This window comes from Aythya ferina (genome assembly GCF_964211825.1).
Source record: "Aythya ferina genome assembly, chromosome: 20".
Taxonomy (NCBI): domain Eukaryota; kingdom Metazoa; phylum Chordata; class Aves; order Anseriformes; family Anatidae; genus Aythya; species Aythya ferina.
In genome coordinates, this window is record NC_140318.1 from 2,875,654 (window position 1) to 2,900,984 (window position 25,331).

The window sequence follows — 25,331 nt, forward strand, 5'->3', positions numbered from 1 at the left end:
CTCCCCCAAAAGAATAGACATGAAAGCAGCAAGTTACTGAATTCAAATAAATAAAACATTTAAATTACTGAACTGTTATAGTCACTATTTTCAACATCTCATATGCAATGCACACGCCTAGAGAATGCACTTGGGGCCTTTTGTTGGGCCGGCGGTTCCCACCCGGTTCTGAGTGAGAACAGCAGGATGGGTACAGCGCTGGAAAACAAAAGTTAGAGTTCTTGGGAATAATTTAGTCAGGTTTCTTTAGCACTTGCACCTTTTCTTTCTCTCACCAGCCACGTTGCACAGTATTCCTTTTATTTTCCATGCAGCTTTAATATTTCCTCTTTAGAAGACTCTGTGAATTACGAAGGGCCAGAAATCCTTACTGGAAGCATTAATAGCATTGCAGAAACTTGGTGTACAGCACAATGCAGAAACAGAAGTCCCAGGACTAAGGAGAAGGTGGTGTGAAGCGTCTTTAAAAAGGAAACACTTCCTTGTGACACTGGTAGTGCAGAGGGGCAATGCAGCATCACACATTCCCCAGCAGACACAACGCATCTTTACAACCAAAGTACGTAAAAGGACAAAAAATTCCATTATGAAGATACAAAGTAAGAACAAGTAAACCAAGATTTACACAACTGAGTCCAAAGTCGAGAAAACCTTTCCAGCTGAGGTCACTAGGAGCAATTAAAGTGAAAGCCTGAGCCAGTTACATGGCAGCACTGAGTTACAGCAGCGACACAATCGACATCTTAATTTCATGCTTTTACACTCTTAAGAAAGAAAAAACATCACTGGAAATTTGCGTAGCTGTTTGCTTTGTCATGTTTCCAGCAGGGCCACAGTAACATAATAGTTATTGGTATGTAGCAAAACCAAAAAACAACCCCAAATCTTATTCTAACAACACGTTTGCTCTGTTTTAATGGTAAAACCAGCCCTACCAACCTCCAAAAGCTTTTGTCTTTCCTGTGTAGATGAAAACACAACTAATGAGTCAAAACTAAACAAACTCAGGCTAATGTATTCAGCAAATTTTGAACAGCATGAGTAATTTTCAGCTTTTCTGCTTCAAAACGTGCAATGATACTGACAAGAGGAAATTAACAGCCCCATAGAAACTAGGAACTTTTTCTAGACCCAACACTTGCTGTACTGCCTTTTGCTGTTTGCTTTTTTTTTTTTTTTTTTAAAAGTGAACTTCTTTGATTGCTGGCTCATACCAAGATTTCCCCAGATTAGGTCAGTTAGAAGTTGACTATTTTACCAGCTTAAGTTTGGCAAGTCTGGGCTTTCCCCTCAACTCAGGTCCTGTAGTAGGGACTTCTCACTGGATCCCAGCACGAAGCACAGATCAAGCAGGCTGGACAACCTGCTACCCTTGGGCAGCTCTTTCCAGTAGCTTAAAAGTTGTTTTAGTAGTCAAGTCCAAGTGCTATATTTATAGTGACCCTTACAAACCTATAAAGCAGGAAACCACAATGCCTCGTTGCATCAGAACAGTGAGGATCCTTAAAAAGCCCAGGCTTGATGCTGCTGGGTCAGAATTAGAGAAGTCTGCACGAGAGGAACTGCAGAAGGCGGCTTCCAGCAGGGAGCTACTGTCCCCATGGGGTCAAGTTTCTCACATGGGATCAAGAGCCATCGGGTCCATAAATGAACTTAAAGGTGGCTTAAAGGAACTGCAGGTAATGGACCTCTGTGTACATCAGACTAACAGTGTCACGCAAAGGGAGGTTTTTTTCTTCTGTCATGTTTACAACTACGCAGGGTTGCACTACGTTATGTGCATTTGTACATTATTTTGAGACTTAAAAGAAAAAGGGGCAATCAGCTTTGGCTCCATTTTGTTATTCCAAGTGGAAGCTGCAGAAACTGGTCAGAAATGCTCGGTTTTGTGAATAAGCAAGATTTGGTTATGAAAAAATAACTTGATTTTTTTTTTTTCCAGCAACTTTTAGACTATTTCTGTTGCTGAGCTTTAAACTTAAACTTTCTATGCTGGGGCTTATGATGGAAGTAAGACGATGACACACTACCAGAGTAGATACAAGAATTGGCCAGGGCCTATCTACTCCTTCTCACGTAACAGAAGGGCTAGCGAACATTCAATTAAATTAAAAGTTGGAAATGTAGAATTGAAAGGAAAAGCCTTTTTATATAACATAATTAATCTGTAGAACTCACTGCCACAAGAAAACATTGAGGCCAAAACCTATTAGGATTAACTAAAGATTAGGTAATGGATAACTAGAACATGCTCAATTACATTGGATAGGATTATAAACTTCACTATCCAGGACGTGAATTATCCTCCACAGCTAGGAGCAGAAAGGAACTCCTACTTTGAATGGTAATTTTATAACTGTTTTCATGCTGTCTTGTAATTGCTCTCAGCTAGGATCCCAGACAGATCTGTAAAAGCAACTGCCCTATTCCCAATGGCTGCCACATCCCAGAACGGAGCAGCTCCTGGACTGGACCACAGTTAAAACCTTTCTTGACCCAAACAGCAGAGCACTCCAGCAGCAGAACAGCGATCGGCTGCTCTAAGCACTGTACAGCCAGCTTTACAGCTGGCAGGTGGCATTCCCTCTGATCTCAGAGCTGGCACTGCCAAACGAAGGATTTGTGCTGACTCACAGGAAGAAAAATTACTGTAAGGTAACGGAACCATTCAGGCATCCTAAGAAATGTAGTATTTCCAGATCTACAAATTTGCTCTGGCTTATTGATGCAAACGGAGCTTCACTTTCCTTCAGTTAAAACAGCATTGTCCTTTACTGGAGTCCATCAGAATTGGCACTGGATAACACAGTATTTACTCAGCTACTTCTCTGGTTCACAGATGGGTGAGGTGAGTTGCACAATGCTCTGTTAACACATCAAGTAGAGGAGCAAGGAAAGCACTGGGTCTGAGTTTGTTGTTACTTACACCTGAGCTCCCTTAGAATGGATGGCAGCATCAGCAATCAGAATCAGGCTGCTTATAGAGATGCCTGCTGCCCCAAACCTCTCATCCTAGACGCAGCTATCCTTGGCTGGAACACGAGAGAATGGAAGATCTACCTGAAGATGTAATGCCTTCCACTTTAAATATGCAGCGTAAATAATATGGGAGAAAGTCACAAGGTTTAGAATTGATTTAATCAAAATAGAACTCTTGTTTCCTGGAGGAAAAAACAAAACACTGTAAAAAAAAAAAAAATACAAAACCAATTCTTGCTTCTCCAGACGAAGAAGTCAAGGTAACAGTAACTGTTCAGTACTCTGGTAGGTAAAATCAGCTCTGGATAAATTAAAAAAAAATAGCTTGACGTACACAAAACAATATCCAATTTCTTTTCCAAAACCAGGCACAGTTGATTGCATAATGTAATGTTTACTCTGCAAATGAGTAAAGGATGTAGGCGGTAAGTCATGGAAAATCTGAACTGAAAAATGCAATGCTTTCCTCACTGGGTACTTCATGACAGCACCGTGTGCCTCAGAGTCAAAGAGGGTTCTTACAGCAAGCTCCATATATTAAGCTAGAACACTTGTGAAATGACTTGGGAAGAAAGGGTTTTAAAACAAAGAATACTGTATACAAAATCCCTGATCATAAATATTAAAGCTGTATCTGGTACTGAACAGCCACGTACAATGAAAATGTTGTTTCCAATTTAAACGTCTATACAGATGAACGATAATGCTTCACTTTCCACCGTTTAGATCTCATTCGGAAAAAAAAGTACATTATCATTAAAAATAAGGACGATGCTACATACAGTACGACACACAGACTCATGTCTATGTTGGAAAATCCAATCCCTAAGAAAGATACAGACTGCCTGCTCTCTTCACGGTTAACCGATTCAACTGCATTTTTACCTCTGTCTTTTACAGGTCCATGATTCCCTATTAGTTTATCTAACACCTTAGATTCTGAATCCCGTATGTTTTCTTGGTCCAGGACGTTATTTTCTCTGTTTCCACTTGGTTTCTTCAGTAGATTTTTGTCTTTTACCTCCCTCATATCTCCCAGTTCAGTTTCACTGGCATCAGTCTTGCTTTCAGTGTATTTATACAGAATATTTTCACTGTTATAGTGATACTTCATGAACTGTAGAACATGGTCCTCATTCCAGCTGTGTAATCCTTTAATTTCTTCATGACATGCAGGACAAAGGTCTGGAGTTGGCCACTGAACTTTGGGAAATTTGGGGTCTTCAGTCAAATCTCCTAATTGACAGGAGGGAAAAAAAATCAGAAGTGAATGAACTAGGAGAAGCGAACCACTGGAAAACATAGAAAATATATTTAACTTATAAATAGTAAGGTTGGCAAAAAAAGCCATCACAATAACGTTTGTATTAAACTAAAGACAATCGCGAACAAATTAGGAAATTCATGAGTTTCCTTATGGATGCTTCCTCTTTCCCTTACAAACACAATCAATTATTTTCCTTTTCTCTCAGTAAAAGCTGCAGCATTCAAATTCTAATGCAACCGGATCCCACAAGTGCTATGTTTTTAGAAGGCATGAAAACACCACCATCTGGGCCTTTCAGGGGTTAATTTGAGTTATGGTTCAAAACAAACTGCTCTTTTGCTCTCGATACTCTTTAATCTTGAAGCTTGGTTTGCAGAAAGCCATTTCAAGGCCAGTGACTTGCAGTTATTTTCATGTTTCTATACTGTGAACTACTCCATCATAAGCTTGCTTTTTCATAGCTTGTTTCATTCCTATAGCAAACTATTTCCAGTACTTTAAAAACCATTATCATATTTAAGGTGTATTTTTCTGTTTGCTTTTTAGCATTTAAACGTAACACTACCTTGAACTAGATCTCATTTTAACATTTCAGTTGCTCATAGCTCCGGCCACCGTTCTGTCTTGATGGCAAAGAGCTGAATGCTGTAGCTAGTATTTTTGTTTTATACTTTGCTCTAACAAAACCAAAATCTTTAAAACACTTTTAAAACAAAAATCTCTACAGCACAAAAAAGCTCATTTACTTGTTATCAGTATACTAATGCTTAAAATATCTGCAAAATAAATATAGATTCTTATTATTTTTATCTTTTTAAAGGCTGGAAGCTTCTCCTGGATTTTGATCAAAATATTGTTTAAGGATCCAAAGAATAATTAAGATTGTCTCTTTGGTATTTACAAGCAAAGAGCAAGTTTGCAATAAAAATCACTCGCTAAATCAATTTGTCTCAGTAGAGAAAGCAAAAAACAAAACAACTTGTGGTATGATTACAAACAGAAAACTTACTGTATTTCATGTTCCCCTGCCAAAAAGAATGCCATAAATTTTGTACACTTTAAAGCAACAGGAAATAATTAATTAGGGCAGAACCATATACAACAGTCTCAAGGCCCACACTTAAAGGTTGTGCCAAGACATTTTCACGGACCAACCATTATTTCTCATCAGAAGCTACATATATTACTAGAAATACAGATGCAGCTTTTAGGGATTAAAATAAGTCACTGTCCCAAAGAGAAATTTTAGCAAACTTAAAATGCATAATTTGACATTATTATTTATTCCTGTATTTTTATACTTCTTACTAAAAGGGTATTTTAGCCAGCTGCTGCATTATTTAAATCGATATCCATGCGAGTTTTCCAATAACTTAATGTTTAAATTAAGTTCATTGTTCCACCACTTAGCAACTTCAAGTCGGCAAGGCTACTTTTTTCTGTGTTCAGCCTGGCAATAGTAACAAACATTAAGGGGGATGATTTTATTTAATACCTCATCGTGTTCTTCTTTCTCTTTGGAGAAAGGAGACAAACTGTTTATACACACAACAGTATTTAATACTTCATAAATCGTGGGAATTCAGCTTAACCACAACATAAACACAATATAGCATATTTAAATTGTAACTAATGCTACATTACACAGATCCATAACAGCAGACAGGGATTAAGTGCAAAGAGAAACCAATTTTCTTTAGTGCTTTAGTTATTTGATATCCCCATAACTGAAAGGATTAAATACAACACAGTATTTTAACTGTATTTTTAGTCTAGCTGAAAACATAGCAATTGAGGGGGGGAAACAGGTATTCTTCATAGTAATTTTATTTTATTCAGTTGTTGATCCACTAATAGCTTAGGCTCTTTTATCCTGAGAAATCCTCCTCTTCAATTATCACAATTTTCTGTACAGCTTCTCTCCAGAAGAAAATGAAGAAATTTAGAAAAGTTTTAATACCCGTTTAAACTGTAATGGAAATAAATTTAATTATTTCTATCCACTGAGAAGTAACTTAACTTTTTTGCTCCTTTCTGAAGAGACTTTTGATTTGTACTTCAGAAAGAAATCACACCAAGCAACAGGTGAAATTTCAGAAGAAACAGTTTCTTTGTGAATGATGAAGATTTTTCATGGTATTTCATAAGAGATGAACTGCACTACTGAAGTGTATCTCGAGTGTATGCATTTCTCAGTCACTCTAAAGGTACCATGTCGATCTTTGGAGTTACAGCTGCCCAGGACACTGTTTTGCTCTGTACACAAATATCCTTAAGGTTAGTAACTTTGTATGCCAGTGTAAACATGGAGTTTGCCTTCTCAAGTCAGAAATTAATAAAGGAATGTTAAGCAGAAATAACAGTTACCATTGTTTTAAACTCATGTTACAGAGTATAATTTGATAACTATTTGTTCAAATATAAACTGCACTGTATAAAATGACATAGCCTTGTCTTTCAGACACAGCTACCTTGGGTGGGTTTACCTAAGCAAGGTCTTCCATACCTGCAAGTCTGTTATTCACTACGTTGTGCTTCTCCCAGAGCCAGAGAACAGCCTTGTCTAACGTTTTAACAGAATCCATGGATTCTTTAGCCATTTCCTCAAAATGCTGAGCACAAGCCTTGCATCCAAAGAAGTGATGAATGTATCTCCGCATGATCTGAAGTACTATTTGGGGATTGTCTTCAAGACCTAAAAAGACAGATGACATGCATTTAGCACCATCTGGACAAACATAGGTTCCATATGCTATGCGTAACATACCTAAAAGTAGGAAAAGGAAAGGAAACGTTGCTACCTTTTCATTTCATGCGTATTTACACCTTCAATGTAAAAGCAATGAAAAGCTTCACACATTTCTTTGAAGAAATACCCCTCCCCAACAAAATACATTTTTTAATATCTTTCCTGAGTAGTCAAGCTGAGACATCTATTTATTCACTACCAAATAACTTGGTTTCTAATACAGAGGCTAAAGGGATCTCAAACAGTATCTTTCAGAACAGTATGTTTTGAAAGACTGGGATATCAGACACCTACAAGTGAATTATTTCCAACATACAGAGGCTCAAAAATGCTAAGAATAACAGTGCTACTAAAATGTGGAGTAACTATTCATACCTATATGTTGCTATTTATTTAGCCCATTCAATTGTGCTTAAAGTTGCCCTGAATAACATGTTAAATACAAGAGTTAAAAGGCCAAATATTCCTATTAGTGACATGTCTCCTACAGAAAAGTATTTACAAGCTGAAGGGGAAACTTACTTGGACAAATGAGCATCAGACTAAAAAAAATTCTCAGAAGCTTGTAAGTACATTTTGAAATTGTTAAAATATGCACAGTCCATGCTATATTACACATAATTCTTCTTGAAGTAGAGACTTACTTCAGTATCTTGCCCAATAATTAAATTAATACGTTATTCATTCACCATTAGGTGCTGAAGTTATGGTCAGTTTGCTACCAAGAAGCCAAGAGTCAAAAACCCTCTGAAAAATATTTCAGGAGATACCTGTGATATCCATCTGTTCTGTCATAACCCCAAGGTATTACAGAGCACCAGAATCTCATTACGGTTATTAATGGCACAGCTTTTCTGGCTGGCACTGAGCACACACACCTAATAGCTATTTAGCAACAATTGAACTTTCAAGTGCAACTCAGGAATTCCTCCTAAAAATAAATACAAACACATTCTTCTTTCCGTAACATCCATATTCTTACACTAATAATGAGAAAAAAATGGTGATTTTATTCAGAAGCAGGCTGAAGTCTTTACAGATTGATGACTTTGTCCTGGACCTTTATTGTGATGGCAGGTAGCCCCTACATCGATAAGTGACTCAAAAATAGTGTTATTTGCTAAAATCATGACCTTTCATTTCTGTCTCAGATTTTCTGATTTATGCTTAATTGATCTAATAAATTGTGTCAGAATGTATTTACAAATTCATGAATTATCTCAAAAAAAATTGTCAAAGGAAACACATTTTGTGATGCAGTGTCCTGGACTGATCAAACTCCTGACTGCTGCAGCTGAACACGTCTACCTAAAAGTAATTTGCAATACAAGTTTTACAGATTGCACAGTAAGGGGTTACAGAGCTCACTGTCCTATTCTGGTAGCGAATAACAAACTCTAGTAGCACATATGCCCTCCATACATGCATTATTTCTTCGAAAAAAAAAAATCCTTAGCAAAACCTATTCAAAACTATCAGAATATTTACCTGTTAACTATGTAAGAAATGTATGCAGATCGTCGTAACACACCTTTATTTAGAACAGTGACATTGCAGTCTTAAACACGGGGGTAAAAAGTCTTTAAAACCATAAAGAAATCATAAAAAGCAAACAATCTCTACTCAGACATTCAATATCTGTGATTGAATAGGCATGTATAAATAAAAGCTATGAGATTAAAGCAGATTAAAATACAGTATTAAAAGAAAGGCTGAAAAATAATTTTATAAAGTTGAAATGAATTTCAGGCAAAAGAGTTTTATCACATATACTGAATATGAATTTAGGAAAAAAACATTAAAAATAACTACCAGCAAACCACCTCTTAAAACAGATATTTGTACACAAATTTAATTATTCTCCTGTGCAGCGTTACATTCTTGAAAGTTCCCTCAAAGTTCATTTTCTAGAGGAGGCTTTCTAATTTAGCAACAGATTAAAAGGAATTCAGATATATTTAAAAAAAAAATCCACAAGCTGGTCTTATTCACACCAATGGATCCTATTAACTGAAAACACATTTCATACAATTAAGTACACCTAGGATGTGATTCCTGCAACGATTTTATCCACCCTCTGATAGGAACAATTATACTTAAAGTTCCTTTGGATTCCGTTATGCTGATCCCACTGCAGGTTCAAATTACACAGGTCAACATTAAACCACATCAAATACAAAACAATAAAAACATTATATCAAGAAAGCCACAGCAAGTCCACATGGCTAGACTCTGCAAGCAGGGGAAACTATCAAGAAAAATACATCTGGTTTAAAAAGAAAACAAACAATTGCAAAATGGCTCATTTTGTTTGTTTTTCTTTTATCAGCCCAGAGATGAATCTTCTATTAACATCTGCCATGTATCATCGTGTAATCCTCCTTTTCTCTTTCCTCCCAAACTACAGCAATTCAGGGTAACCCTAATCTTTAAAGTGGACAAGAACCATAAAACCCTACCTGTGGTGGGAAGGATTAGGGAGTACATCATGCTTTTTAGTAGATGGGATTTAAACAAGCAATAAGGAGAGGAAAACCTCCCAAGACATAATCCGACAGTCTCAGACTGACCCAATTCTTTCGCCGTAAGAAGTGATCATCACATATCTGTCCCGATTTAAATCAATGCTTAAGTGTGCCGAAGAGTTTTCAGGTTCCACAGTGTATTTTTAACTTCAGACTGACTAAAGCTCACAACTGAGACATGGAAGCAATTTAAGATGCAATTTTGCATAGTTCGATATTAAGAACATTTATAAATTTAATTAGGACAGTTTGGGCAGTTCAAACAAAAGGGGGAATTTAACTTATGCATGATGCTGTTGAACAGCTAATATATCATGCAGCACAAAAAAACTGGTGTGGCAGAGCACAGCATAACTTAAAGGGATTCAACCTACTCTGCCAACAATAACAAACAAACAAAACAAACAATAACAAAAAAACAGAAACAAAAATCGTATACAGGATGATTAGCTATTCTCAAACTCCTATTTTGCAGGAGGTTCAACATTAAGAATTTAGAGTTTATCACTGTGATTGCAAGTAGTGCTGGACAAATATATGTATCCATATATTTTTTTTTTTTAATTTAATGCACAAACAACCAGAAAACCAGGTAACACTGTATAAAGCATTTCTTGCAAAAGACATCAAGCAGACTTTAAATTTAAGAATAAAAACAAAATTGAACTAAAAATCAAACAATGCACTGTCTTGACAAGTATAAAATAATATGGGGAGTGATGCTTTAGCATTTATAATTCTATTTTCATTTGTGCTAAGACGACTAGGAATCAATACCAGAACATTAACAGTTTCAGAAGACAATGCAAGTCTAAAAGAAGCGATTTTACTAAGTGTTTGCAAAGAAGTGAATACATCACACTGCACAGATTAAGGGACACTATCTAAATTCATCTGAAAACAAATGTGTCATGACATTCTGTATTTATGAAATACAATTACAGAAGGATTAGGTAATGGTTATACAGTTTTTATAGCTACTAAAGTCTACGGTTACATCTTATTCTTTTCAAATTAATAGTGCCACCTCAGATAATCTTCTTCCCATTTCAGATAGTTCAGATTTTTTTTTATTTTTTATTTTTTAATAAAAAACCTACTCCCCTCTCCTGTTTTCTTACTCGCATCTTTAGGGCAACATATTTTATTTACCACATTTCTAAGCAAGGACAAATTGACACACTTTCTTTCAAAGCCACCACAATAAAGCTACGCTCTGACCCCTGCTGGTACAAAACTGAAAACTAAGCCTCAAAAGCCACTGTCCATGAATGTATTAGTTGAGAATTGAATGGATTAAAGCAATCTTTTCCTGTACTTTTTCTATTGCATAGCAGAACTGCTACACACTTATTTGTCTTGTCCTTCAAGTGTCCCACATAACTACTGCTTACCTGTATTTATCAATGCTTTTGGTCGCAGCGCAGCTTGAACAGTTAGGGTATGAAACAGCTTCCAAAGGGAGCAGGTATAACCTCTCAGCTCTGGTCTGCTGCCCTGACATCCGACCCACTCAATTCTCTTAGTGAGAAATATCCCAGAAATCTGAAAATAATGTGTATTTAAGATATACGCAGCTTTGGTACCTAAATTAACTTAAACAGTTTTGGAAATGACACTTCACTACTGAACACAGCAAGTACGTTTAAGAGCTTCAAAGTTCCTAAAATATGCTTGTATTTTTGCATTTTTTTTTCCACATGGTTACCCATAAGCTAGTTCACTACTGAATACCCAAACATACATTATACGCACTGGAAATTTCAGAGAACTTGAGACAGGCAAACTCACGTAGCCAAACACATACAAGCAATCCTGTTGCAGGTAGAAACACAACATTTCCACCCAAATAAAAGCTGTGTTTAAATAAGCTTAGTATTTTCATGGGACATCACTTTTCAAAGCACAATGCATCCCCTCTCTTATTACAATGCTCAGTCCAGAAAAGAAAGGCCCAACCCCAAAGGATAAAGGCTTTGAATTCTCAGTTGAAATAGGGAGGAAATATGCCTCTTACACATTCAGTACATTTCCAGATCAGCCACTAAGTTTTTCAACTAGCATTAACAACAATGACAATTCCTCCTGAAATTGAGGTGATCCAAGTATAAAGGACAGTAAATTATTCTCTGCACTTGTTGTTAATGACTTCATGCTTAAGGCAAACAAATTGTAACCTTGGAACAATCCTTAAGTCTGAGATACCCTGATGCACCATTACTAAACTCATCCCTCTTGCAAGCACATTACATGATACTCAGTGTACAATCACTGGTGTTAAACCTACCAAGATGCACATCAGAAACGTCCGATTAGTCTGGCAGAGTATATTAAGTAGCTTAACTTGTAAAGATTTTATTTTAAGCCCAGTATGAAAATAAAGCACACACATACTATTGTAAATAGTTACAGTATCCCTGGGCATGACAAAAACTCTGCATTACTCGGCAAGATCTAAGTGACTTACAGTAGTAACATATTCACAGGATAAGATGTAGAATTCATTTTTATTTCCTCTTAAAACAAACCCACTATTTACTATACATTAAATCTAGTGCAATATTTTTAGTTTCAGTGACTTATCTCTCTGCTTCCTAGAACACACATTAAGTTTCTAAATTTCAGATGGCAATCCCTCTTCATAGGAAGAAAGACAGAAATTAACTTATGTGCAAAGATGGCCTTATCACATCGATTTGCATTACCAAACTGAGATGGGATCCTTGGCAAGGACTATACTGCAACAGGAAATTAAAGAGTTTTTTTTTTGTTGTTTGTTTTTTTGAAAACTCCTCAGGAATAGTGCCCATTTCAATGGGTAAGTTTCTCATCTTCTAACTCTGACATTCACTCAAGAGAAACCTGCTGATAGCAGGCAAAGCAAGCAAGGCTAACATAGAAATTTTTGCTGGAAATCTTGCATTTGAAACTGACATTAGTGAACATGTATATGTTAGTGATTGCTTCCTCATAAAACAGACAGGATTGTGGGCTTCATTTCTCTCATTTCAATTTCTTCATGTAGATTTTTTTTTCTGGTAATGACTTCACTTTATTTTCATTTTAACCTTCTTATAACTCCATTATGACTGAGGGACCATCAGTAAGTGATGTCTTAGATTTATATAGAATCTTATCCTTTACTAATGCTGCATTTGTGTGCTGGAAACTAGTAACAGCTTACCCGCATTTTGTTGTTGACCAGATCTAGAATAGCATCATAAGGGATTTTGTCTAATGGAAGGCTCACCAGCCACTCTTGCAAGGTCTCTAACAACTTCACCACAGGCTGACGGCCAGGAAAAAGCTGGGGAAAAAAATTTAAAAAAAATACCAATATTTTAAAGCACAAATCTCATTAGCCGCAAGACAGCTTTCTATTTATCAACACGTCTTTTTCTTGTATTCAGTAAGTTTAACAGACAAGATTTTCTTTGTTATGTGCAAATGCTTGTTCTGTTTACCAGTAAAAAGCCATCTCACATTAACTTGCTTAAAAAATTAAGCATGCTGCTTTCGCAAAATGTTAACCACTATGAAGTTACTCAATTTCAAGCAGAAATGCTACAGAACGACTTTTGCCAGATTACATAAACTTTTGTATTAAGGTAATTCAGCAGTGTATAATTCAAGAAGGAGCATAAAACTTGAGTGAATTAGAAAGGCTAAAATCCTTTCTCACTCTTAGAATATTAACGACAAATATGGATTCTTACAAAATTTTTGTTCAGACTTCTGATTCTGACCGTTTCAAATCTAAAGGGTCCTAATATAAATCAGTGGGCATCACAACTGAGAACTAAGAGAAAAGCCTTACACAAGAGAATGCAAATAAAGGACAGAAACCCTCACTTGTATAATGGCAGTCTGGAGATGAGCATGCAACTAAAAGACAGCATTCCCTATTTATACACTAATAGCCAGGGAAGCAAATGACATAAGCTGGCCAGGAGCCATCAGGAAGAAGAGAGGATGCTTTAGGGATAATATGATAGAAAGATTACCACTACACTTTCTTAAAGAAATGAGGCCAGCTAGAGATTTCTGACCTCTGATGGCTGCAGGGGGGCAAGAAACTGTCTGACTGATAAATCCAGATAGTTGGGGATAGTTCATATAGCCCTTATTATTCCCTTAAACAGCTATTGGTTCATTTTATTTAAAATAAAGCAAAGCATTAGTTGCTCAGTGACACTGATGACTTCAGTAGGCTGATGTTGGAAAAAAAATAATTTAACTTACATCACATACATTACTTACATTATCCCTTCATTCAAGTATAATGTGAGCGTCTTCATTTTTGAAGTATTGTACCTCAATTATATTCAAAATTTAGACTGACATTAGAAATATCTGTGAATACCACACTGTTTGTCAAGCACGCACTAATAAAACCCAAAATTAAGAAGTGAAAAACATTTTCAATCTCATCGAGTTAAAATAGCTATTTATCCTGAAAATCTGATAGACTATTTATAGTATTCGTTCAATATGCTGCAGACTGCTTAAAACTTTATCTAAATTTGAGCCCTCGAAGATGAAACTAAGAAGTATTGCAGCCCTTTAAATATATCAGAACCGTATACAGTAACTCAAAAGCAACACTTAAAGAAATCCACAAAACTATTTTTAAGCTACTGAGGAAGTAGATATTTAAATATATTCTGAAAGACATTTTGAGAGGCTTACATCACGTAATAAATTTGATGTTAGTCATTTTTTTGTTAAAATAATCAAGGACCAGAAGTGCATACCTTGGCAGCGATGGTAACAAAATCCTTGAAGGTCTTTAGCTCAGCTCCCTCAAGCATCTTGTGCGTAGCAAGTTCTACCCTAAGCAGGTAATGCAATCCTGATTCAAGGTCAGCCATGTACAGCTTAGATCTGAAACACACATATATAATGTTATGAAGTGGCAGGTTTCTTTCGCTCATTTTCTCACCAGTCATGAAGGTAAAATTGATATATAGTAAGGTGTCATTAAAACCTCAACATTTGCCACTCCACAGTGATTGCAGTATATCCTATGGCATACATGGAAAGATACAGCAGTTACTTCAGGTGCTCGCTATGGTGAATGCCAAGTTCAATGAGTTTCACTGTAGTCTTTTAAAGGAGTAGTTTTGTCACTTTGTTCTGAAATGAGGCGAATGAAGCATAGTCACACAAGAATTTCTTTTATAATTGACTAAACTTTCATCTCCCAGCCAGTTTTACTTTGTAATGAAATTATAACCCTGCAATTGTCAGCAAGGAAATAGCTAGTGTAAGGAAATTATAGTTTCTCCTCAGGATCTGGCAGGAGCAGTAAAATGACATGCTACAAAGGAAGGGAGACTCTTGCTTAACACAAAGATGATTATACACAGACCAGAAGTGTAAACAAGACTGGGAGGAAAAAAAAAAAAATACTGAAAGCCCAGTAATTTGACCAATGAATCACTGCTCACGATCACAACAGTTACTTGCATTTAGAAGAAGCTGTAACCTTGGTGCTGGAACTAACTCACCAGTGTTATCTGAATATACTGAGAAATGGACTAAGTTGAATCAACAGCTGAAAGCATTGCTTTCAGTATTAAGCATGAATGCCTTTTATTTTATTCAGCAGAAGAATGAAGATGATTAAGTAGTGACCAACCTATTCAGTTCAAGGTGCATCACTTGTGGTGGAAAAAAATTTTAAACTACACTAGAATTTTATAATAAATGACAGCGCAGTTTCCTATGTGGCAAGGAAAAACTGCAAGCAAATGTTAATAATCAAGCATTGATCTGAATTTCAAGATCTGAACATCAGTATCACTTACTTATCAAATTCTTTCCACTGCTTGATTTCTGTGCTTTCTTCTTTGTTTTCTTTAACAGGTAGCTCAAGTGGCAAAAGTAGTTTCTTTCTTACACCTGGCAGCGACTTTAAATACGAAGAAAAGGAAGACCGAAGAGGCTTCACACTGCATATAAATGAACAAAGTAAAGATTACTTTTCATCTCACATTAAAAGAGCATCCAAGGCAAATTAGTAAGTTTATAACAGATTCACTTTGTTTTCCATTTTACAGTTCTGGTATGCATGATGTTTTGCTAAAAAGTGAAAACAAAACTGTTCAATTTAGGAACAGTAATAAAAAAACACTGGGATTAGTAGTTTGAAATTCCATACAAATTAAGAACATCAGCTTCATCGAAATACCAGCTTGCCTTATACAGACAAGCTTACACATACAGCTTATATGTACAGCTTGCTTTTTGACTTAGAAGCAAGGTTTTTAGAGCTCTGATGTGTCATTATCTTTTTCCGTTTTTATTCAAGCATTTTCCTTTCAGGCGCATTACAGTAATAGGTTAAAGCTATAAATAGGCAACAGTGGTAAGCAAAAGTAATACTAGGTCTCTTATTAAAAAAATATACATAATACTAAATGCTTTATGAAGAACTACCAGCAAATTTCATTCAGCATATCAAACTCAAAAAAAAACAAACATTTGCCTAGAGCTTCCATTTCCAGTAAGAAGCACTACTTCAGAATTGTCTACTTAAAAGTAAGTTTTGTCAGAAAATAATCTTGTTACTGTAGCCGAGCATCTCAAGGATTATAATTAACTGCCACACCATTTTGATTACTCTTTCCTACCATTATATGAAATCTCACTTCCACTGACAGAACCCATATCTGTGTATTTTAAGAGCAAACTGTGTAACAAGATCACTACATACACTTTAGTAATTGCTAGAGTGCTCAAGCCAGGCGACTTTCAAAACACAAAGGAATGGAACACAAAATTTTAGTCCACATAATGTACTGAATACAAGCCATGACAGCATCATTACATACATGCAAAAATGGTTATGAAATAACTTAATCTGTATGAAAGGAAGTTATAGCAACTGCTTTTATAGCTTCAATGAATTCCCTTATGTTCCTCTGAGACAGAAACTACTTACATGTTAATTAATCCACGGGACCCGTTTGGATGCATCAGATAGCACGAAGGGACTGAGGTAATACCAAGTTTCTCTAGAAAAGGCTTATCAGAATTCAGCGCTCTCTTTACCACAATGTTTTCATACTGGATCAAGTCTAAGATAACCTGTGCAACAGAAGGTAACAGTAATTATACATCCTTAAAGAAATATGGAAGACAAGACAGGTAAATAGGTCAAGTGCATCATCAAGCTGTTCACCAAGAAAGTGCATCTGTGATCGTTCCATGGACACTAACAATTTCAGCTGAAGAAAACTTACTCTGGAAATTTACTCTTATCTTCCTTTTTTTTCTTGGTCTATCCTGATCTTTTCCCTTTGAAGTCTAACACCCGAAGAAAACACGAGAATGAATGATGAAGTGTCCTCATGCACTTCAAAACAACACAGAGGATACTCCACAGGTATGTTTCATGTTACATATATAAGAGTTTAAAGGCAAGTTTTCATGAAGTGAAGAAACATTTATTCGGTCCCATCACTTTAGGGCATTCTGATGTCAAAGTCCATGACTTAGAAAATAATCAAGGGCTTAAAGTAACACAAGATTTTGCCTGGCAAACCCTGTACTCTGTGGTGTCACAGCATCTAGCTGTCCCTTCAGCTATTTGTTTACCAATCCACAGCACAGACTGCATATATGAGTAAGTGCCCATACCTCAGAAGTTCCAGTTCAGAGTCCAGCATCTTAGCTCAAAACATTCTTCATCACCTCTTTAAACCTGATGCTGGGGTTTTGCACTGGAGCAGCTGGGAGTGGGCACACATTTCTCTACAAGGTGTAAACTCTAGCAAATGGCAGACGAGGCAGAAGAGGGCGATAACGTAAGGATGCCTCAAAGATTTGCCAGGATTCAACTATAAAAGTTCTTTGCCAACTACAGTCAGTGTTGCTCCTATGAACATGATGACTCAGTTTTAAGTAGTGAAAATTTTCCATTTAAGAAAAACAGCCTAAACACTCCTTTTTCCCTTATTACAATGTTATTTCCTGTTTCACTATTTAAAGTTAAAATTCTATATTACATTAGCGAATGTTTGTCCTTCTGAAAACAGATTCCATTTTCTGTTATTCAAATGATACTCAGCTTTTCCTATAACAGAAGGTTTAAAATCAGTTTGACAAAGTACTAGAGAGCTTTACAGTCATCACCTTCTTTTTGGTAATGCCCACTTGTATCAACACAGCAGCTTCCAGAAAACAAATGTCTAGAAGCAGCCTGCTTCTCAAAGTGATTCTCATTTTTGGCAGCACACCCTCCACTTACACAACTCAGCCATCTCAGCATCAAATCTAATTAGAAACATTTCACACACATTGGATGTTTCTACACAGATTATACCTAGATAATTGTGCAATTTATTTTCTTTACTTATCCTAGATCTTGGCAGCAGGAGAAAAGTAACAGTTGTCTAAGCTAACAGCAGGCTCATTAAATGGCAAAATGATGCCAAATCAAATATATTATTGGGGGGGTGGTGGTGGTGAGGAAAGCAAAAACCAAAAGACTTTCATTTCATCAGTGGCTAAGAGCTGTGAAAATTTTGTTATCATCTTAACTTAGAAAACAACATGTGAAAAAAAGAGAAACAGAGGTTTTAGATTAAGAACAGTTGAAATCTTAAGAGCTGTCCAGAAGAATGAGTATTATGAACAGTTCTCTAGCAGTAACAAAACACAACATCTGACAATATTTTTGTTGTGATCTTCCAGCTCTTCAAACAAAAGAATTATGCTAACAATGAAATTGAAATATTAATCTTCCTCCCGAGTGTAAACAGAAGTTAATATGACATTGTGCTCATTTGTAAGCAAGTTCCTTTGTGTAATTAAATACAACAGCCCTATGTAATCACTTGACTTTGTGATATCCCAAATACACGTGACCTGACCCTCATCATCCTTTAATACAGTCCTACAATCACAAATTTTCTTGCTTGGCTAACTAACGTAAAACTCAGCTGTGTTACGATAAAATTCATTCATACTCGTTGTCATAAATCATACGATACCTCTCGCCCGACGTAGGAGTTATTACTTTCAACCACAATGGCAGTATAATGATTGCTGTTCTTGTCAAAAAGAGCAGTGATATCAGTGGACCTTTTAGGAAAAGAAAAGCCATTTAACACAGGTAGAATGCCATAAACTCAGTGTTATCAATTAAATTTCTTTTTACCTGTCTTGTAGCAGAACTAGTAACAACAAAAAGCTTAATCCACCTTTAGTAAGATCATCTACATTTTATTAAATTAACATAGCAAGAATACACCAGCCGTATTTTAAACACGGAACTTACAAAACTGGATCCAACGATGGGCAAGCAGGCGGTCTTGACTCTTGAGAATGGTTCTGTAAGAAGTCAATCATCATCTGGCGAACTGTTTGCAGCTCACGGTCTGCTCCTGCTCAGTACAGGTTACAAAAAGATGAAACATCAGGAAACTGTACGAAAATCTGCATGTTGATAACTTGTTACCTTTCTCGTGCTTTTGTGTGGCATTTTTTTGATTTACATTTGGACTCAAAAACCGGGCATTACTATTTGGCTGAAGAACAGAGGATTTAGTTGTAGGATTTCACTTTAATGTTGAGATGAGATCGTATTTAAAAACTGTCAACCCATCCCCAAATTTATAAAATATTAAGACTTTTCCAAACCTAGCCATCTGCCTGCCTTGCTGATTTTCTCTTACAACAATGCTTCATTCTAAATCCATGCTTGTTTTCACAGTAGTTGCAGTGGGAGGCTTCAGTGGCTTTTTTGCAATAAGGATATTCACCACGGATTTAAAACAGAGGTGTACCATTCTTACCAAATGGGCCAGGTGAGGTTACAAAGCCACAGAACAATATAAGGAAATAACTGAAGTGTGAGAACATTTTGTATGCTTTAAAAGAAAGAAATCAAAATGCAGAAGCTCTCACAAACGCCAAACGTAACAGGTACAACTGCAGCCTAATTCTACATGAAGGGTTAATGGTGCAGGTGGTCCCTCTTCTGACCTCTGGCCTTTTGAATGTTAATCCCTTGGAAAAGACAACATTACTTTTGTCCTCAGACAAATCACCTCAAGCTGTGATCTTGTCAGACACACAGGATAAGCCTGGTTTCAGCTAGTCAACATCTGAATAGGGGTTCTCCCAATGAGATTCAGGATGCCTGGAAACTGGCTGACAGGTCAAAAAGCACCAGAGCCATGATTGATCAAATTGGAACTCATGCCCATGAGATTTTTTTGTTTGTTTGTTTGTTTGTTTTCCCCCAAACAATTATTTTTTTTTTTAATAATCTAACCACTTGTGAACCACATTTCAAAACCTAAGAAATGTAAGCTTTTAAACAAAGGTCCGTGTTTTCACCTGTCTAAAATTCTGCCTGATATTTTAATACAGTAATTGTAACATCACATCTTAAAAAGCTTTTCGGTGTCTAGGTGTCTAAACTAATTGACAGGACAAGGGATTTTGCTAATTTTTTGACAAATTCCTGGCTGATAGGACAACTGTTTTGGGTATTGCTTACAGTAGGATAGTCTTACCTCTGGAATTTTCTCCAGTTGTAAACTGCTTTGTAAATGCTTTGAAGTACTATGTGGGGAGAAAAAAAAAAAAAAGTATTATTTTCAAAGCAATAATATCAATAACTTCACTGTTTAAGAAAAAACGCTCAGTTTAGAAACAATGAAGCCTTCAAGAGTTTTCACAGCTCTAATCACAAAACACGTATCTATTCCAGTCTTTACTCCTAGCCTGTGAGTTCCAAAGACCTGCTTCTCAACCACATGAGAGGAGCTCATCTGTCAAAGCTCTGATCTAACAATCAAGCAAACTTTCAGAGGAAAAATACCATAACATATAATTCATAATTGTTATCAATCTGTTACTGCAAACATTAACCCAAACTAAAATTGACCGATCACCAAATCAGTACCACAAACTACGTATACACTCAGAACATTGTATTCAAATTTTCTCAAATTCAGTGGTTAGACTGGATAGACAGTGGAGCTTGACTGCCTTCTGCTACTACAAAAAAAAAAAACAAAAAAACAAAAAAAAAAACTTACGGTGTCTAACAAAGAGTATATTACAATTTATAACCGAAACTTTAAAGACCAAAAACAAACAAACCACATTGCTCTTTCTATCTGAGTAGAGCACCACAACTTCTGCAATAAAACCCCTACTGATCCTTCTTCTGTCGTAACAGTGCTCATTCAGCCCTCTCCTTCAATCACATTCTTCTAATGCTTACAGTTCAGTGTGATTATACGGACTGGCAAAGACAGAAGTTAAAAATTTTCAGATTCTAAACTGAGGACTGAATTCCTACTCCAAATAACTGCATCATCTGTCGCACTGAGTAAGAAGAACTTGATTCCATCTTTTATCAGCCCTGCGATTTTCTCTGCAAAATCACAGAAAAAGCCAAGATAAAGAACAACTGGTTCCATGCATTACTATGGACAAATAAGTTTGTTATGGTTTTAGTTACTATAAATGAACCATGCATCATTTACATACAGCAATATATCATGCCACTTACCCTAAAAGTTGGATAGTAGTGAATACCATATTCTTTACACGTCTCATAGTTCTCTTCTTCCCCGCAATCCAGCACACCAATTCTAATTGCAGATTCCCAATCTGGAAAAAATATATATATTTCTATTTTCAGCAGAAGTGATCAGAGGTGCCAGCTGACAGATCAGCCTGGTTCCCAAGGAAATCAGGCAACAGAACTCCAAAGATAAGCACGCAGAATATATTTAACTGAATAAGATGAATCCAGCAGTTACTCGTTTGCGTGGCCGTCAATTACAAAACTGTAGTTATGACGCATTTGATATCAGGGTTAATTTTAACAAAGGACTCACTAGCTGCTGAACTTGCTGTGTCCTCAGAGGTCTTCAGATTCACACTCACCACAAGGCTCCCACATTGCCTGCTGACCAGTATGTCCTTACCTTTTAGTACTTTCCAGGAGTACCTTAGAGATACTTCAGAAATACCTGAGTTTTAACCAGAGCGCTAAATGGCTGAGTTTCCTTTATAAATGTTTAATAACCACAACCACAAGAGTTCAAGTATTTCCATAAACATGCTTATATAACTTCAATAAAAGCTTTCAATTCATTCATAGCCTTTTTTCCTTCTCATATTGCCAGGAACTTGTCTTTTCGAGTCATGCTCCACTGCAGCAATCACTTTAAAGAAGACCCCCTCCAAGAGGCTCCTTGTACAGCTACTTTTTAAAGCTAAGCTGAATCAAGACAGCTCTGGGCAGAATTTGAAGATGCATCACAATTCCCCAAGATCAATAAAACATAAACCAAAACAGCACTAAAAATTAAATCTGCTTTTATAGCAAGGAGCACGAAAGCATCATCAAGTTCAAGATCTGATTCTCAGTTGTATGCCTAGCTGTGCTGGAAATGTAGCTTGACCTTTATTTGTCTTTGAGGAGGATGGGGCAGCTGAGGGGGAATTTCAGTTGTGCTCAACATGCCAACAGCTGAACAGGCACCAGGAGTGACTACAAGCATTCTAGAGCAGATGGGCACGTATTCACACAGACACAAAGGATACAACCGTCCATTTTATCAAACAAAATGCAAAATAAATAAAACAAAACTTCGGCTTCTGGATATCTATCTCATTCAACTTCCACCACTCCTCCTCCTTTTTCCACCTGTCTCCATCCTCCTCGGCAGGCTGAATAGCAGCTCTATGAACTGATGCAAATAGCCCACGTACAACAATGGAACGCATCCCCAGCTAAACACTTGGGTTAAAGAGCACCAGCTGGGATGTGTGCTGCTTAGCATTTGCTTCTGCTTAAAAAGGAGCTTCTCGTCTCTAAGGGATGTGGAAGCTGCTGGAGTACACAGCATAGGCTGTGTAAGTTCACACTATCACTGCAGCATAGATTTTGGGGGTTTTACGCTGCTGAATTTTTAAATAGCATTAGCATTTTTGAAATAATGCATAACTCAGTTCTACTCGCTGCATGCTGTAGAGAGGGCAAAGGAAAATACCCATGGAGTTTGCTATTACGACAGAGTACAAGTGGTGGTGTAGCATTCAGAGCTCTGCAGGGTAGAACAATTAGCTTGGCCTATTCCGCACGGAGTATGTTGTTAAATCTGAGAAAAATGTTTAAGCATACTGAAGGTTGTTCCAAATTTATAACAAAAATGTAAGGGAAAGATAAAATTTCTGACAGAAGTTATGCTAGAGACTCCAAACAGCTTGACTAACTCACAAACTACAGGGAAGGGGCAGCTGAATGACACCACGTTAACCAAGCCCACTTCTGTTTATGCTAAACGAGTTCCAGCAATCACATGAATACATGGGATAAATGAACTGACAATCCAGCAGGCTGGCGGACTGAAATGCTGCTCCCACTTGTGAAATGCTACAGAATACCAGCACACCAGCCATAGTGCATCGCTAGGAACATGCTTCCTTGCACAAACCTTGCGTGCTCCCTGCAGCACGTGTATTACCAGCATCGTGCTGCCTTCTGTTGTGACGTGCAGTCAGGGAGATCAGGAATACATCACAAGGATCCCCTCTTGAGTGCTAATTGAGAACCACGTATTTATTTAACACACAGGCTGCTTCCAGAATAAGGGCAAGGTTAAAATCCTTCCTCAACAAATAAATAAAGCAATTTCTAGGAGCTCCTCTATCTGGAACAACTGGCCAGGTTTACTTCTGCATATAATTAAAGGGTTGCTGGATGTGGGACTTCCAAGGGTTTCTTACTTATGCACAGAATTCCTGTCCACAGAAATTTTGGTGCATAGATTCAACCACCCACTACGATATCAAAAGTACAATTAACTATAATGTCCACTTTGGACACTACTGTAATAAAACTAAATGCATGATTAGGAACACAGCAGCAACAACTCCAAGTTTAAAGCCTGTCCTGAAAGGGCCAAATTTCAAAATGAAAAATGCAAATTACACAAAAGCAAGCTCTGCTCCCATTTTTCAGGAGCATTATCTTTAAGCTTGCAATGATATTACCAAGGTTTAACAAATGAGAAATGGAATAAAAATTACTTCTATTAGCACAGGCCTTCTAGTTAGGCAAAAAGTTGCACCAATTTAACTGATCCATACTCAATTATTAAATATAACCATAATGATTAAAGAATTTTCAGGTACAGTTGAGTCTGCATCCACAAAGATCCTTGAAACATCCCAGCAGGTGGGTAAATATTTTTGAAAAATAGATGTTGAGTCAGCGTATGTGGGTGAAATGTTTTTCAGATGCAGCCACCAATGAGAAGTGTGGCTGTTCGCAGTCTCCTGCTCAAACCCACCCATTCTGGTTTCGAGATGGACGAATAACGCCAATTTGCATTTGCTGGTCAGGCCAACATCCACAAGTATAAGAGTGCACCGTTTAAAAGAAAGTCTTTATGAAGACACAGGCTATGGTAAATTGGCCAAAAGCAAATCAAATCAGAAGGTGAAAATGTGACAGAAGCTTATGCAAAGAAAGCAGGAAAAATACTGCTTTTATAAATAAAGAAGACCCATGGAAGTAATGAGTGTTTGAAAAGCCTGGAAACCACCAGTGCTCTGGGTTTCTTGTTTTTCTCAGTTTCTGCTCGGCAGTCAGCAGCCCCCAGCACATGACAAACTCGTCAGGGCCTATTTTTGGGTAGGCCTCCGTATCCTTACGTCTAAAAATGTGTATACCCAATACTGCACCTACGTTTCGTTTTAGACTTTGTTAACACTTTTCACACCCCAGAGTGCAGCAGAAAAGCCAGAGCACTTCACTGCCCCTCAAAACAAAACCACATCAGCGCCTCAGAACTGCTGTCTCCATCCTGAGAGCGCCCCTTGGGTAAAACGTGATGCCCAGAGCAGTTTAAAGGCCTTTTAAGACACCCATACTCTGCATGGCATTTCCCACAAATTCCATCTCGGGTCTTTTCCCTGCCACAGGCCCTGAATTTAACCAGGAGCTCAGGGACCCGCTTGTCTCAGATCCCCAGAAGGCGAAACACTTCAGCGGGTGCCAGGACCAGCAGGCAGACACCACAAACCTGACTCACCGAGCTTGATTTCTGTATTTATTTATTTTTATCTCTCCCTGTTCTTTCTTCCCCCGCGGCCTCCCAACACTCACTTTTTATCTACAAACCCCCCAACCCCAGGGATCTCACCCCAAAACCTTCCCACCCCACCGCCCCCGTTGGGCCCCAGCGCTCAGGGCAGGCCCCGCCGAGCCCCCCCGCGTCGCCAGGCCCCGTGCCAGCCTCACACCCATTCCCCCACACCGGGACGAGCCCTGACGGAGCCCCCCCGGTGCCGGGGATGAGGGGACGGGGACCGGCGGCGGCTGCGCCTCACCTTTAACGTCCCCGGCCAGCGCCCGCCAGGTGGGGGCGAAGGCGATGCAGTGACCGCAGGACGAGCTGTAGAACTGCACCACCCAGGCCGCCGAGGAGTTGAGCAGAGCCCTACGCACCGTAGAGGCCGTCAGCACGGTCAACGGGTCCTCCCCGGCCCGGTACAACCGCGCCGTCACCGCCGCCACCGCCGCCGCCAGCAGCAGCAGCAGTACCGCCAGCGGGCGGCCGCTGCCCGCCGCCATCTTGGGAGGCCGGCGGCCAGGGGGCGGGGCCCGCGCCCTAGCAACGCGGCCGGCCCTGGCAACGCGGCCTAGCGGCGGCGGCGCCCGCCCGAAGCCCGCGGGGGGGAATCCCCCCGCAAGAGGGTGTGGGGTGTTGCAGCCCCTCTCGGCCAAATGGGCTCTGAAAGGGTTAGGGGAGCGGGTGTTGTCTCGCCC

General features: G+C 38.1%; 1 protein-coding gene across 1 annotated transcript; it reads right to left on the bottom strand.

Annotated features, from left to right (window-relative positions):
• Window positions 1–3,119: 3,119 nt before the first annotated feature.
• QSOX2 (quiescin sulfhydryl oxidase 2) lies at window positions 3,120–25,136 on the bottom strand (the record flags this gene model as incomplete). The annotated part of the gene is made up of 12 exons (XM_084494327.1): window positions 3,120–4,215; window positions 6,753–6,941; window positions 10,915–11,065; window positions 12,705–12,827; window positions 14,275–14,404; window positions 15,331–15,474; window positions 16,467–16,612; window positions 18,520–18,610; window positions 18,807–18,912; window positions 20,050–20,098; window positions 21,057–21,157; window positions 24,893–25,136. The coding sequence occupies 12 exons, from the start codon at window positions 25,134–25,136 to the stop codon at window positions 3,665–3,667; spliced, it is 2,025 nt and encodes a 674-aa protein (XP_084350453.1). The 3' UTR covers window positions 3,120–3,664.
• Window positions 25,137–25,331: the final 195 nt, after the last annotated feature.